Source organism: Canis lupus, chromosome 25, assembly GCF_048164855.1.
Source record: "Canis lupus baileyi chromosome 25, mCanLup2.hap1, whole genome shotgun sequence".
Lineage (NCBI taxonomy): Eukaryota > Metazoa > Chordata > Mammalia > Carnivora > Canidae > Canis > Canis lupus.
Genome location: NC_132862.1, coordinates 20,311,096 through 20,324,593, shown reverse-complemented (window position 1 = coordinate 20,324,593; position 13,498 = coordinate 20,311,096). Strand labels below are relative to the sequence as shown.

Below are 13,498 nucleotides of genomic sequence, written 5' to 3'. Positions count from 1 at the left end.
AAAAAATAAATTCTTCCACCTTAAACCTAAACACATTTGTAACTCAAACAACCTCACCTATGAAACCTTGAAAAACCTACCTCCTTATGCTGAATTGTTTTGTAGTACTCAGTGTATACCTCATACAGACTGTGATCACCTATAACCTGTTCTACTTATATGTTTCTATGGCTTTATCTCTTAAAGAATAAGCCACCTGAGCCCAAGGATTGCATTTGTTTTTGTAAGTTAGAAAAGTACTTGTCACTTGGGAAGAGAGGGACAAGTAGACTCCCTGCTGAGCAGGGAGCCCGAGCTGGGGCTCCATCCCAGGACCCTGAGATCATGACCTGAACTGAAGGCAGATGTTCAAACCAGTTGAGCCACCCAGGAGCCCTGTACTTGGCACTTCTATGTGCTAAATATTTGTGGAAGGAAGGAAGGAAGGAAGGAAAGAAGGAAAGAGAAAAGGGAATTGAAATTGAGGAAAGGAAGGGGTTTGAGACAAAGAAGCTTATGCTTTAAGCACATGATGTCTGGAGGTCCTGTAGGTTAGTAGCGAAAGCAAAGAAGGAGGGCTTTTGGGTAAACCTGTGGGTGGATAAGGAGGATGGTAGTGGTTGTGGGGAGGTGAGTTGATGTTGGTAACAGGGAGAGGTCAGGGCAAAAGGGTGAGAGGGGAGTACAGTCTTCTTTAGAGAGGTTGAAATTTAGAGGAAAGTTTAATGCTACTTATAAAGGAATTTCAGAAGACTCAGTGGGGAATGGACTGGAAGAGGACTTGCTTGAGTCAAGATCTGCTGAAACCCATAACTGAGTAAATCTTGCTTCTGTGTGGGAAATTCTTCACTGAGAATTACTCTTAAGCTCTTACTCTTGGATGTCCCTTGGATGGAGTTTTCTGGGGAGATCCACCGGAGAATGAGTAGCAGCAACAACAAAATTATGTATCAAGTGCTTGCATTATCTCATTAGTTCTTGCAACATCCCCATGAAATTCATATTATTATCTTCCCCATCTTAGGAACAAGGAGGGTTAGACTTGGAATGGTTAAGTAGCATTCCCAATCCTCACATTTTTCCTGAGTGAGCCACTTATTCTTGCCAATGCAGCGCACACTAGAACCGGTCAGGTCCCCTGGGAACATGAGATCCGCTCTCTGAACTCCCAAAACACTGCCAACTGAAATCCGCTTCCTGAGTGACTCAATATCCTCTGCCACTTGTTTGAGCCCTAGAAGTTTTTCAACCAAAACCATACCACCGTCTTGGGAATCTGATGGGTTATACTGCTACTTCTGAAAACGGGCATTTCGGTTAATATTAAAATAGGTTAAAAGATATAAAATAGGGTAAAATACAGTCAAAAGGGCAGGAAGAGGAGAGAAGAAATGCCTTTGAATTAGGAAGGAGAATACTACTAAAAATTTGCAGAGAACATATTTTAATCTTCTAGACAACATACACAACTTTTAGCCTGAGTCAAGATAGTGGGCTGGAAGAGGAAGATATGAATAATAAGAGTGTGTGTTATATTTATTAGAAAATAACTTATGGTGATTATAGAATGGGGGCTATCAAAAAGTTAAAAAATCTGGTGATAGAGTTTGTCCTAAGTCGAGGGACTCTTGAGGTTGGATTCTCTTGCCTCTGTGAGAGAGTCTTTTCTTTTGTGCCAGCTGATGGGGGCTCTCAGTGGACTCCTCAGGGTGTTGTCTCCTGAGAAGTGAAGAGAGGACTTGCTGCCTTAGCCAGCGGAAGACACTTCTAAAATTCACACAGGAGAGGGCCTGTGTGCTGGAAGGAGTGTCCTCCTCCTCCTGCTGACCCAATGAGACTGAGGCAGTCTCTATAGTGATCGTCCTTTGGCTGCCAGTTGTCTGGCTTATCATCTGCCAAGAAAAGGAAGGAGTTACATATGCATAACCTGGACAACCACAGAGCCAATATTTACCCACTTACATAATTCACATCCTTTTCTAAAAAAATAACCCAACTGTAAAGGCAAAATCATAATACTTAAACACCCACAGGGGTGGGGGGGCAGTCATAACGGTTAAATTTTTTCTTAACCTTCCTACCCTCTTTTCTCCTTCAGTGCTTCTCAATATTTTCCCTTCAGCTCTACCCTGACCCCCTTGCTTGCTGTTAGCCTTCTCCCTTGCTCTCCTGGCCCTGTCAGACATTGAGGAGGGCTAGCCTGGCTTCAGAGCATTTCAAACTGGCCCCCCAACCAGGTCTGTCCCCTTTTTGCCCATGAGACATCTCTGTGCTCACCTCAGAAAGTTCATATTCCTGAAGTCTTGGGGGAATCTGCGGAAACTGGATGATACCTTCATGTTGGCAGGCGTGAGGCAGGTCTTGACAAGTATCATGTTCTTGATGACTGACCTGAGCTATGCCTGGAGGGATGCTGCTGAACAACTGGAAATCTTCCTCCTGACCAGATTCAGGGAATGCAGAGTCATCATCCTCGTTGGTTTTCTGATGTTCTAGAAATTTCTCAAGCTTTTGCACAAGACCATTTAGTTTGCCGAGAGTCAGTTGTGTGTCCTCTTCCAGGTACTTGTCTATCCACTGATTGCTCCTATTTCTATCCCAGTCAGCTGTGGAGTCTGAATTGTTAGAGCCCACATCAACATCCCAGGCCACTGTGATGCTGAGTTTGCAACACTGCTTTGGGTTGTCAGGAATTTGGTCTTGTCTCTTCAGGAGTCTGCCTGTACTTTCAGTCCTCCATGTTCCTTGGATAGGAGGAACAAGGATCGAAGGAGCCTTGGAAGATGTGTCTTCAAAGGAGATGGTGTTCTCGTGGGAGAAGGTGTTTTCACAGGGGAAGTAACCCACAGAGAGGCTCAGGTTTGACTCAAAGCTGTAGTCTGTGGCATCTGATCTGTTGCTGCTGGACGATGAGTGTGCCATGGAGTTCAGGACTCAGATCTCAGGTCTCCCTCACCTCAGGAATCTTCAAAAGAAAGGAAAAATAAGAATTGGGGAGAAGAGAGAAATCATGATACTTAAGCAATAACATTATTCATTCTCTTTTCCATTTGTAACTATGCCATTCTGGTAGAAGTTCATCCTATTTTTATTCTTTAATGAAGAGCAAGAAAGACCACCCCCTCCCTTGAAAAAAATGCCTTTCTTTGTATTATAACCTTTTCTACTAATCCTCTCCACCTGATACTGCTCATCAGGTGTCTTGCTGCAGTTGAAATAGCTTGAATTATTAAAAAAAAAAAAATGACCATTGTATAAAATTTGAGAAATACAGAAAAGTATGAAGATGAAATTAAATATTTTTATGATCCTACTGTCCAGAGTGATAACCACTGAAAACATTTTGGTGAATTTTCTTTTTTATTTATATATATATATATATATACACACACACACACACACACCCCCCTATGTATTTGTATATATACACACATATACATATATGTGGATATCACATCAGCTGTTGAAGCTAACATATTTTATGGCATAACCTATAGTAAACATATATATGGCTATTTTTAGCTACTTATTGACCACCAGTAAGTGGTGGTTATTGTTTTTAATGAATCTTCAGTAATCCCCTTTGTCAATAAATCTTTGTGTCTCCCTTTATATATCTATGTGGTTTTAATGGATCAAAGATCACCAGTATATTAAACTGGAATTGATATCAAATTGCTTTCCAGAAAGGTTATGGCCATTTAGATGCCCATCCTCCCACCATCTGTTGGCAGTTTATAGCGTAGTTGTTTCTGTGATGCCCCAGTATGTATGTGGGGTAGAAGAATAACACACATACACACACACACACACGCACACTCTGTCATGCCCTACTCCGTTCGCTGCCCACATGAAAAAGGCACTGCCAACTCCTGAGTCTTAAATGGGGGATGTTAAATCTTTCAGATCCTGACTAGCAGTGGCTAAAAGTCCAACTGCCAGAAGTCTGTGTTCTGGGACTGTTGGTTACTATGGCAACACAAGGACCCAAGTTAGAAATGTGGAAAGAGAAGAAAAAGAAAAGGGATAGGAAGCCCCAAGAGCTATCCCCTAGCTTCCAAATGATTCTGTGCTCATCCTGTCTTGGGCTGAAGAGGATCCCTCTTGAGGGCAGAAGGACAAATGCCATGGCAGTTTCCTTCCCTCCTGTCAGGTGGGCGTGTGAGATGACTCCTGTCTTAAGAGAGTTTAGAGCCTATTTGGTGAGACGGACATAAACAGCCTGTTAGAGGACAGAATGGTAAGTGCAGCAATAGCACTTAAAAAAATGTCATGGGAGAATGAAAGGAGGTACCTCACGCAGCCAAGATGAGATTGGGGTGGGGATATCAGGAAAGGTCTCCTGGAGGAGATTACTTCTGATCTGAGTATTTATGAGGGAGCAGAAGTTAGGCAAAAGGGGTTGGGGGAGTGGCTGGCTTAGTTGGTTAAGCGTCTGAGTCTTGATTTTGACTCAGGTCATGATCTCAGGGTCATGTAGGGCTCTGCACTGAGTGTAGAGCCTACTTAGGATCCTCTCTCTCCTTCCCCTTCCCCGACAAGCTCTCTCTGTTTCTTAAAAAAGAGCTGGGGAGTAGGAGTCAGGGGAGAGGGCCTTTCCAACTGAGGGGACAACTTGAGCAAGGACATCGAGGTGAGAAACAGCTGATTGTGTGGGGGGAATCAAGCATGATGAGGTAAATAGGGGTCAGTGAGATCATGGAAGGCTTTCCACCCCTGTTAGGGAGCTTGGATTTTATCCTGTTAAGGCTGTACTCAAGATGGTGACATTCATTTATCAGGTGTTCTTCCAGGTAATTCAAAATATATTGAAATAGTTGGCATGATTAAAACAAAACTTACAATGGACTTGGCAGTGTGGATATTATTGGTTGACTTTCATGAGAATGGGATCAGTAGGTTTGTGGGGCTTGAGGAATGAATGAGAGGAAAGGAAGTGAGAACAGTTAATACAGGCTAGACTTTAGAAATTTTGAATGAGAAAGTAAGGAGGAAGCAGAGTCAAGTTCAGTTTCTGCACCCACTCCCCAATTAAATAAAAAAGGGGCAAGTAATCAAGATAGTTTAAAAATATGAGGTTGGCTGCTGCTTTTGGAGAGAGTGAGGGTGGGACTCATGGCATGGGTAGAGGGATAGGTTGTTATCCCCTGGTAGAAGAAAGAAGAAAGTGAGGATGAATATAGAAAAATTTGTAAGAATGCCATGCTGAGGACCTTGCTGAGTGACAGTGAAAAGCCAGTGAGGCTTTTGTCTTACTGCAAGATTGTCTCCAATTATTTTACCCCAATTCTGTTAACTGAATCTCTAGTCCTGTTAACTGCCTTCAGTACCATGAGGTGTCTTGGTCCTTCTGAAATTAGAAGCAGCATCCCTGCTGTTCACCAAGCTCTCCCACTTCCAGGCTGCTCTTCCCTTAACCACTATTGTGAACCCTTCCCATCCCAATGGCATCATAAGTTATCTGGGAATTGTCAGGTCACAGCTCCGCAGTGATCCAGTCTGGTCACTTTGCCTTCACTGCTCTAGTGTTCTTAGTGGGTAAATTAGAGGTAGAGGTAGTAAATTTTTCATTGTTTCCACATGTGCAGTTCTGAGGATAAATGTGGGTCATGTAGGATCAAAGTGTCAGTTGTGTAGACTAAACCAAAACAACTTTCCTATGAGCAAAATCGTCTTGATAAACTGAGTACAGCAACCTCCAGTCTGGTCTAAACTGTGAGGCTATACGATACTGCTTTTAGGTCAATTCAGTGATTTCCAGGAAGGGAGTAGGGCACCCACTCAGTTTCTTAGAGATAAAGCACATGTGTACTTTGAATAAGTATATTCTTAAATTAACATTGCTTAGATTTGCTTTTGGTCAATTTTTTAAAATGTTAAGTTTTAAATAGTATTAAAAGAAGCCATAAGGTTTTTATATTTATCAAAAAAGATGCACGGATTTAAACACATACACACATACCCCAGAAAAAAAGCCAAGAAACAAGTCTGACTTATAAGAACTTCAACTCCTTGGAATCTATTAGTTGCTTAAAATCCTTTCCAAATATTTTTGTCTTTATTTCCATTTAACAAGATTGCATTATTTTTTAGAAAGATTTCATTTATTTATTCGAGAGGCAGAGGTAGAGAGAGAGAGAAAGAATAAGTAAAGCAGACTCCCCAGCTGAGCAGGGAGCCAGACCCAGGCTCAGTCTCAGGACCCACCTGAGCCGAAGCAGATGCGCTTTAATCATTTGAGCCACCAGGGCATCCCTAAAAGGGTTACATTTAAAGCTTGCTGTGACTCAGGTTTTTCCACTGTTTTACTAGTTTAAATTGTAGGTTAAGTAAGATTTTTTTAGGCAACTCTGTTTCAGGTGATGGAGTGAGGGGAAAACCATGTCTTCTATCCAACAGCTGGCAAGTGGCCACAACTCCCATGAGTGATTAGGGACCTAGATTAATCCCAGGGGGGGTGGAATCAAGAAACCTACAGACTCCCTAGCATTTATTGAGCATTTACTACATGGCAGGTCCTGTGCTAAGCACTTTACATGTATTTGTTTAATACTCACAGCAACCCAATCAGTTAAGTATCATTATTTGCTCTATCTTACAGGTAAAGGAATCAAGGCATGAACAGTTATCTAACTTGCTCACATTCCAAGATCATAAACCCTAGAACCTGAATTGAAACGTAAGAAGTCTGGCTCTAAAGCCCATACCCTTGCCCTTTCACACACCTGTCTCTCAGGGGGCTGACTGCCTCCCTCCTCCCTGGAAGATCCCTAGGAGAGTTGACCCAGCCCAAAAGCAAACCCGTGTTCTGTTTCTTTGAAAAAAATCACTTTAAGTGGAGCGGTGTGTTCTAGGAGACATGCAAGAGGTGTATGTGTGGTATGTGGGACTGGCCCAAAACAATGGCATACACATTTGGGGTGGGCTATAAGATTTAAAATGAGTGTTCACTTCATTTGGCATAATGAGACCTGGATCACTATGCCCTGGCTTTTTTTTTTTTTTTGCCCTGGCTTTTTATAAAAACTCTTGTGACTGCCTCCCAAAGCGTTGAGAAACCTAGAAAAGAATTTGTGAGTAGCTTTTTTTCCATGAAGTTGGAGTGAAGGTGAGGGAAAAGCTGTTTGTGGTACTGTTACCCATGGAAATGGAACACTTTGAACCAAATATAAACATTTAAGTTGGAAAAAATTATTTCCCAGCCTAAACCGCCAAAATTTAGAGTGATCCTGAAGATAAAAGAGTTTCAAATGGAGGAAGCCTCAGAGAAGACTTGAAAATTTATTTATACCACTTTTTTCTCTCTTGATATTTACACATATGTACTGTTGACACTTGAACAACACAGGGGTTAGGGTACTGACTGCCCCGCCAACAGTTGCAAATCTGAGTAGAACATTTGATTCCCCAGAACTTAAGTGATTAATAGATACTGTATTATATTGGGGAAAAAAAATCCATGTATGAGTGGACCTGTGCAATTCAAACCCATGTTGTTCAAAGATCAACTGTGTGTGTGTGTGTATTTCATTTTAATATACAACTCAGGTATTGAAAGTCTCTGAAACTCACCTTCTCTTTTGTCCCAGAAAAAAAGTACATAGTTTGATATACATAATTCATTCAGATATCTTTTTTCCAAAGAAGCAATGACAACATCTTTAGGATGCCGTGATGAGCAGTGTAGTCAATTCTAAAAGATAACTTAGCTTTCACCTGTAATAAGAGATCAGGGGATTTTTGGTTCTTATTAGCCTTTGTTAATTTAATACCTTAATTTGATTTACTGGTCAACCTTCTCTGGGATCACAGTTAATCTAAATAAAAACTGACTCATCATCACCTTTTCTTTTGAAGTAAAATCATCCATAATAAATCTCCTGATATTTTTTATTTCTTATTTTTTACAAGATTTTATTTATTTATTTGAGAGAGAGTGGAGGGAAGGGGAGAGGGAAAGTAGACTCCTCACTGAGTAGGGAATCTGACATAGGCTCAATCCCAGGACTCTGAGATCATGACCTGAACCAAAGGCAGACACTTAACTGACTGAGCCAACCAGGTGCACCCTGCCCCCCAGATTTTTTAAATGACAGTATGTCATGAATTTACAATGTTTTAGGCCTAAAGCTAGTAATAATGGTAATTTTAAAAATTGGAACACTTAAAAAATCCACTAGGCTTGATGGGATTTGGAACCTAAATATACAGAGTAGAAAGTTTCTAACTTAGAAGTTAAGCTATTGTTAGGGTTAATTTTGTGTGTTATCTTTGCTGAACCACAGGTACCCAGATATTTGATTAAATATTTTTCTGGGCATGTTTGTGGAGGTATTTCTAGATCAGATTAACATTTGAATGGGTAGACTGGGTAAGGCAGATTGCTCTGTCCAATGTGAGTAGCAATCAACCTAATCTTTTAAAGGCCTGACTAGAACAAAAAACTGAGGAAGAATTTGTTCTCTTGGTCTTTGAGCTGAATCATTGGTCTTTCCCTGCTTTTGGACTCAGAGTGGGACCTAAACTGTCAATTCCCCTGGTTCTCAGACCTCTGGCCTTAGACTTGAGGTCTACCACTGGCTCTCCAGCTTTCAGATGGCAGATCTTGGGACTTCACAGTCTCCATAAATGCATGAACCAGTTCCTTATAATAAACCTTTGTGTGTGCATGTTTGTGTGCACGCGCTCAGGCACATACACATGTATGTACTCTTGGTCCTGTTTCTCTGGAGAACCTAGACTAATATAGCTTACTTTATCTTTTGAAATTATGAACTATTTTAACAACACAAAAATTATCACAAACTGTGATACCCTGCACTAAGGCCACAGCATCATTTCTGTGGTAGTCTTGTCCATAATGTTTAATCACAGCCTAATAATGAGACAGTATCAGACAAAACCTAATTATAAGCCATTCAGTGAAATAACTGAGAAATGTCAAGGTGTCATAAAAGACAAGGACAGACTGAAAAACTGTCAAAGAGTGAACACCAAGGAGAAATAACAGCTACAAGTGTACTGAGAGAGGGTGCCTGGGTGGTGCAGTCGATTAAGTGTCTGACTCTTGGTTTCAGCTCTGGTCATGATCTCGGGTTGTAAGGTCCAACTGCCTGGAGCTCTGCGAGCTCTGCACTTCTCAGAGTCTGCTTGAGATTTTCTCCCTCTCTCTCTGCCTTTCCCCCCACAAAGTAAATAAGTCTTAAAAAAAAAAAAAGAAGTACTAAGGGATTCTGCATAGGATCCTAGAATAGGAAAAAGTCATTAATGGGAAAAAGTAGAGCAATTTCAATATGTTCTTTAGTTAATAGTTTTATTATAGTATTGTATCAAAGTTAATTTCCTAGTCTGATCATTGTCCTGGGTTGTACAAGATGTTGATATTAGAGGGAGTGGGCAGGGGGATGGAAGGATACTCTATTTGCAACTTCTCTGCAAGTCTAAAATATGGTAAAAAGAAACATTTTAAAAATAATACATAAAAGTATAGTAAGTAATATAAGAAACACCTATATACTTACAACTCATTTTGGTCATGTCTTAACATTTTGCCATATTTGATTTTTTTTTTTTAAAGAATCAAAACATTCTAGATAAAATTTAAGCCCCTTTGTACTTCTACCTTTTCCCTTCTACCCCACTTCTCCCATGATCAGACTCTTAGAGTATTTTATTTTTGGAGACAAAAACCAATGCAAATATGAATTTAATTTTAATACCAGTGAACTGTCACTAAAAAAAATGGTTAAGATGGTAAATTTATGTTATGTGTATTTTACTACACAAAAAAAGGTTGAGAAGGGAAAAAAAAAACCCAGTATAAACAGACGAGATATTTTTTAGAAAACAGGAAGTTCCCTTATTCCCATAGCTTGTTTTGTTTTATAAGAATTATTGTGACAAGGGCATCCTTCTTCCAAACCAAATTCTTAGCTGAAATGCTTAGTGTTTATTTTGAGGGGATGGGGAGAGGAGATGGTACAATTTCCTATACTCTTTGTAGGCTGATTCCCAAATAGACAAAAATCTTATCAAAGCTCATGTACCTAATTACAGGAGAATGATGTTTCAGAGAATTAAGTGTTGTCAAGCCTTTACTGATGCTATATATTTGCTAGGGGCTTTTACGTGCTTGGTCATTTAATTTCCGTGACAACTATCTGAGTTGGGTATTTTCACCCCACTCTTAATTTCTTGTGCAGTTCACATTACTCAGATCTGCCTTTAGAATCTAGAGTCCTTCTGGAGGTCGGCTGCTGAGAACTAGCCTCAGCTGATTATACATTGTGGGTGGATATGGCTAGTGGACAGTGGCAGTAGATGAGAGCTCCCATATAGAAGCATTTAATAGCAAAAAGGCAAAAAAAAAGAAAAAATGCAAACAGCCTTCTTCTGTAAGTTCCAGAACTGTGCCATCCAACAGTGTAGCTACTAGCCATATGTGGGAATTAAAATTGAAATTTAATAATTTGGTTCTTCAGTCACACTAGCCCAATTTCAAGTGCTCTGTGACTGCCTGTACTTAGTGGCTAGCTTATCACAGGACAGACAAAACATTTCCATCATTGCAGAAAAGTTATGTTGGACAGAGCTGCCCCCAGAAGGTCCCTATGCTGTGTCCTTTTGTGTATTTGTGTAGCACTCTGAACAAAAAGTTTCATCAGAGGCAGATAGATGGGACAATATCCTACCATCAGGATTTGGCTAACTTTCTTGTCAGGATCAGGTGACAATATTTCCTCCAAAGCATCTAGAAATAGGACTGCTGGCACTCTTCAGCTAAGGGCACCGTTTTGAGAGGTTTAGACAACTGGATTGGATAGATTCTTATTCCCACTTCAACATAAACAGAATCTATCTGTACAATACTTATAGCCCACCATGAACAGTATTTGATTGATGAAAAATCATTTATGGCAACCATTATACTAAATAACAACCCTCTGGTATACAGCAGATAATTAACTAGTGAGCTTTTTTTGTTTTTTTTTTTTTTAATTTTTCTCTTAAGGGGAGGGATAGAGAGGTAAGGGGTAGGAGGAGGAGCAGAGAGAGAATCCTAAGCAGGCTTCACACCCAGCATAGAGCCTGACGTGGGGCTCAGTTTCATGACCCTGAGTTCATGACTTGAGCCAAAATCCAGAGTCGGATGCTTAACCGACTGAGCCACCCAGGCGCTCGCTCCTACATGAGCTTTTGATTAGTGATTCAAATGGCAATTGCTCCAGAGTATAGGTTAAAAATAATAATCTCCTTTGTGTCTCAAGTGTCTAGGTTGAAGTATTGTGAAAAATAGCAGGCACTGTAATAGCCTGTGTATATTCTATCTCATTCAGTCCTTACAACAGCCCTTTTCATAGGCATTGCTAATAATTAACCTCATTTTGGGCTGACTTTAATTCCCCAGGGGCTTGTGGCCAGACTTTTGCATGATGGAAATGGTTGCTTCTTTATTTGAGAACTAAATGCAAATTATTTATACAGTTGCCAAACAGGCATATAACCTTTCCTGTTTTATTTCCTAATGTCAAGGCTTATTCCTACATTAGGCCAAGATTGGTGGTTCCTTACACAACACCAAATGTGGGGAACCTGTAATCTCCTAACTCTCTGTTAAAATACTTCATGTACTTTTGCCTTTTTTTTTTTTTTTAATTAACAACTATATGCCTACTAGTTGAGTGCCTATCAAGTTCCAGGCCACTTCTAGCAATAGCAAATCCATTGTTAACTTGGCCCTGCTTCATCTGTGAAATAGAGATAATAATGCTTTTCTTGTAGAGTTTTGGTAATGATTAGAGATCATATAAGTGGAATACATGGTAAATGGTTTATTTTCATTCCATAGTTAAGGACATTGAAACTGCTTCCTCTTTCGTTGACCACTACCCTGCTGGAGAAAATGTTTTTATTTAAAATTTCAAACATAAGGGTGCCTAGGTGGCACAGTTGGTTAAGTGTCTGCCTCTTGTTTTCGGCTCAGGTTATAATCCCAGGATCCTGGAGACTGGGGCTCCTTGACTGGCTCCTCGCTCAGCAAGGAGTGCGCTTGTCCCTCTCTCTCCCCTGCTCTGTCCCTAACCCTCACTGCTCATGCACACGATTCTCTTAAGGAAATAAATCTTTAAAAAAAAAAATTGCAAACAGATTTTTTCCCCACTCTGATTATGTATCAGAATCATGTGTGCATTCTATAATTATACTTGTGTTTGTGTGATTATCTATGTTCTTCACCTGGGCTGGAGCCTTCACAAGAGAAAGGCAGATCCATGTGGTTGTCAGGCAAGGCAGTTTCTACATCTACCAGCTTGGTGCCTGGTCTGTGAGCCCCTCCAGGATTCTGGCAGTCATCAGGAACCACCAGAGTTATCATGCTGTCTCAGTGTTGCACTTGGGAACTGCACTGGAGTTCCATCTCTAGTACATTCTCCAATAGGCATGGGAATGCCTGGAAAGGGATCATTTTGGGGCTAACCAGAGGTCTGGTGAAATGAATCCCATCCAATCTGGGCATTTAGTTCTTCCTTTGCTGTTATTCTGAATTGGGTAGACAGTCCTCTTAGTGGAGAGTTTTAGTTATCTCTGAGGAAACAAGAAACCACAGAGCCTAGCTGGCATTTTCCTACCTTTCCTTAAAGGACTAGCAATAAAATGTTCAAAATACAAAGGTTTTGTTCTAGTTCTCTAGGGCATTGCAAATGAAGGGGGGGTGCGGTGGAAATGAGGTCTAGAAATCTAACGAGATGTGCTCAAGGTTGATTATCCAGGAAGATCCCAAGAGTTTGTAGGTAGAAAGACTAGCATGCAGCTCCCAAACTAATGCAATGGGAGAAAATATGGGTAGGAGGTCACCTACACTGTTCTCCTTAAATTTTGGGAAATCATAAAGATGGTATGCAGGATCTGGAGAATGAATAAAGAGTGAATGTGAATAGAAACAGAAAGGGTGAATACCTGTTATAAATAATAATTAACTTCACTTTAATTAGAAGGGAATTAGAAGAAAAGCAGAATGGTACCTCAACTTTATGGTCAACTAATATTTGATAAAGGAGGAAAGACTATCCACCGGAAGAAAGACAGTCTCTTCAATAAATGGTGCTGGGAAAATTGGACATCCACATGCAGAAGAATGAAACTAGACCACTCTCTTGCACCAGACACAAAGATAAACTCAAAATGGATGAAAGATCTAAATGTGAGACAAGATTCCATCAAAATCCTAGAGAACACAGGCAACACCCTTTTTGAACTCGGCCACAGTAACTTCTTGCAAGATACATCCACGAAGGCAAAAGAAACAAAAGCAAAAATGAACTATTGGGACTTCATCAAGAGAAGAAGCTTTTGCACAGCAAAGGATACAGTCAACAAAACTAAAAGACAACCTACAGAATGGGAGAAGATATTTGCAAATGATATATCAGATAAAGGGCTAGTTTCCAAGATCTATAAAGAACTTACTAAACTCAACGGTGAAGAAACAAACAATCCAATCATGAAATGGGCAAAAGACATG

The 13,498-nt window shown here is 40.4% G+C and overlaps 2 protein-coding genes across 55 annotated transcripts in view; one reads left to right on the top strand and one right to left on the bottom strand.

Moving 5' to 3' along the window:
* PPFIBP1 (PPFIA binding protein 1) overlaps nt 1-13,498 on the top strand; it is a 167,242-nt gene that overhangs the window by 70,426 nt on the left and 83,318 nt on the right. For 18 of the 50 annotated variants that reach the window (XM_072798529.1, XM_072798519.1, XM_072798526.1 and 15 more), the window contains exon 1: nt 4,114-4,132. The exons of 30 other annotated variants lie outside the window; for them this stretch is intronic. The gene's annotated coding sequence lies outside the window, so the exon portion shown is untranslated. Of the gene's footprint in view, nt 1-4,089; nt 4,220-6,592; nt 6,659-13,498 lie in introns of those variants that run through there. 2 more of the 50 variants (XM_072798512.1, XM_072798513.1) reach the window with 2 other exon arrangements.
* Nucleotides 1,407-3,950, bottom strand: C25H12orf71 (chromosome 25 C12orf71 homolog). Of its 5 annotated transcripts, XM_072798559.1 has the most exons (4): nt 3,814-3,891; nt 3,138-3,199; nt 2,257-2,944; nt 1,407-1,871 (listed from the first exon to the last, which is right to left on the bottom strand). In XM_072798559.1, the coding sequence occupies exons 3-4, from the start codon at nt 2,899-2,901 to the stop codon at nt 1,557-1,559; spliced, it is 960 nt and encodes a 319-aa protein (XP_072654660.1). In that variant the 5' UTR covers nt 2,902-2,944; nt 3,138-3,199; nt 3,814-3,891; the 3' UTR covers nt 1,407-1,556. The 5 variants fall into 5 exon arrangements, with proteins under 5 accessions (XP_072654660.1, XP_072654659.1, XP_072654657.1 ...); XM_072798558.1 differs by lacking the exon at nt 3,138-3,199 and having other exon boundaries at nt 3,830-3,950; XM_072798556.1 differs by lacking the exon at nt 3,138-3,199 and having other exon boundaries at nt 3,814-3,949.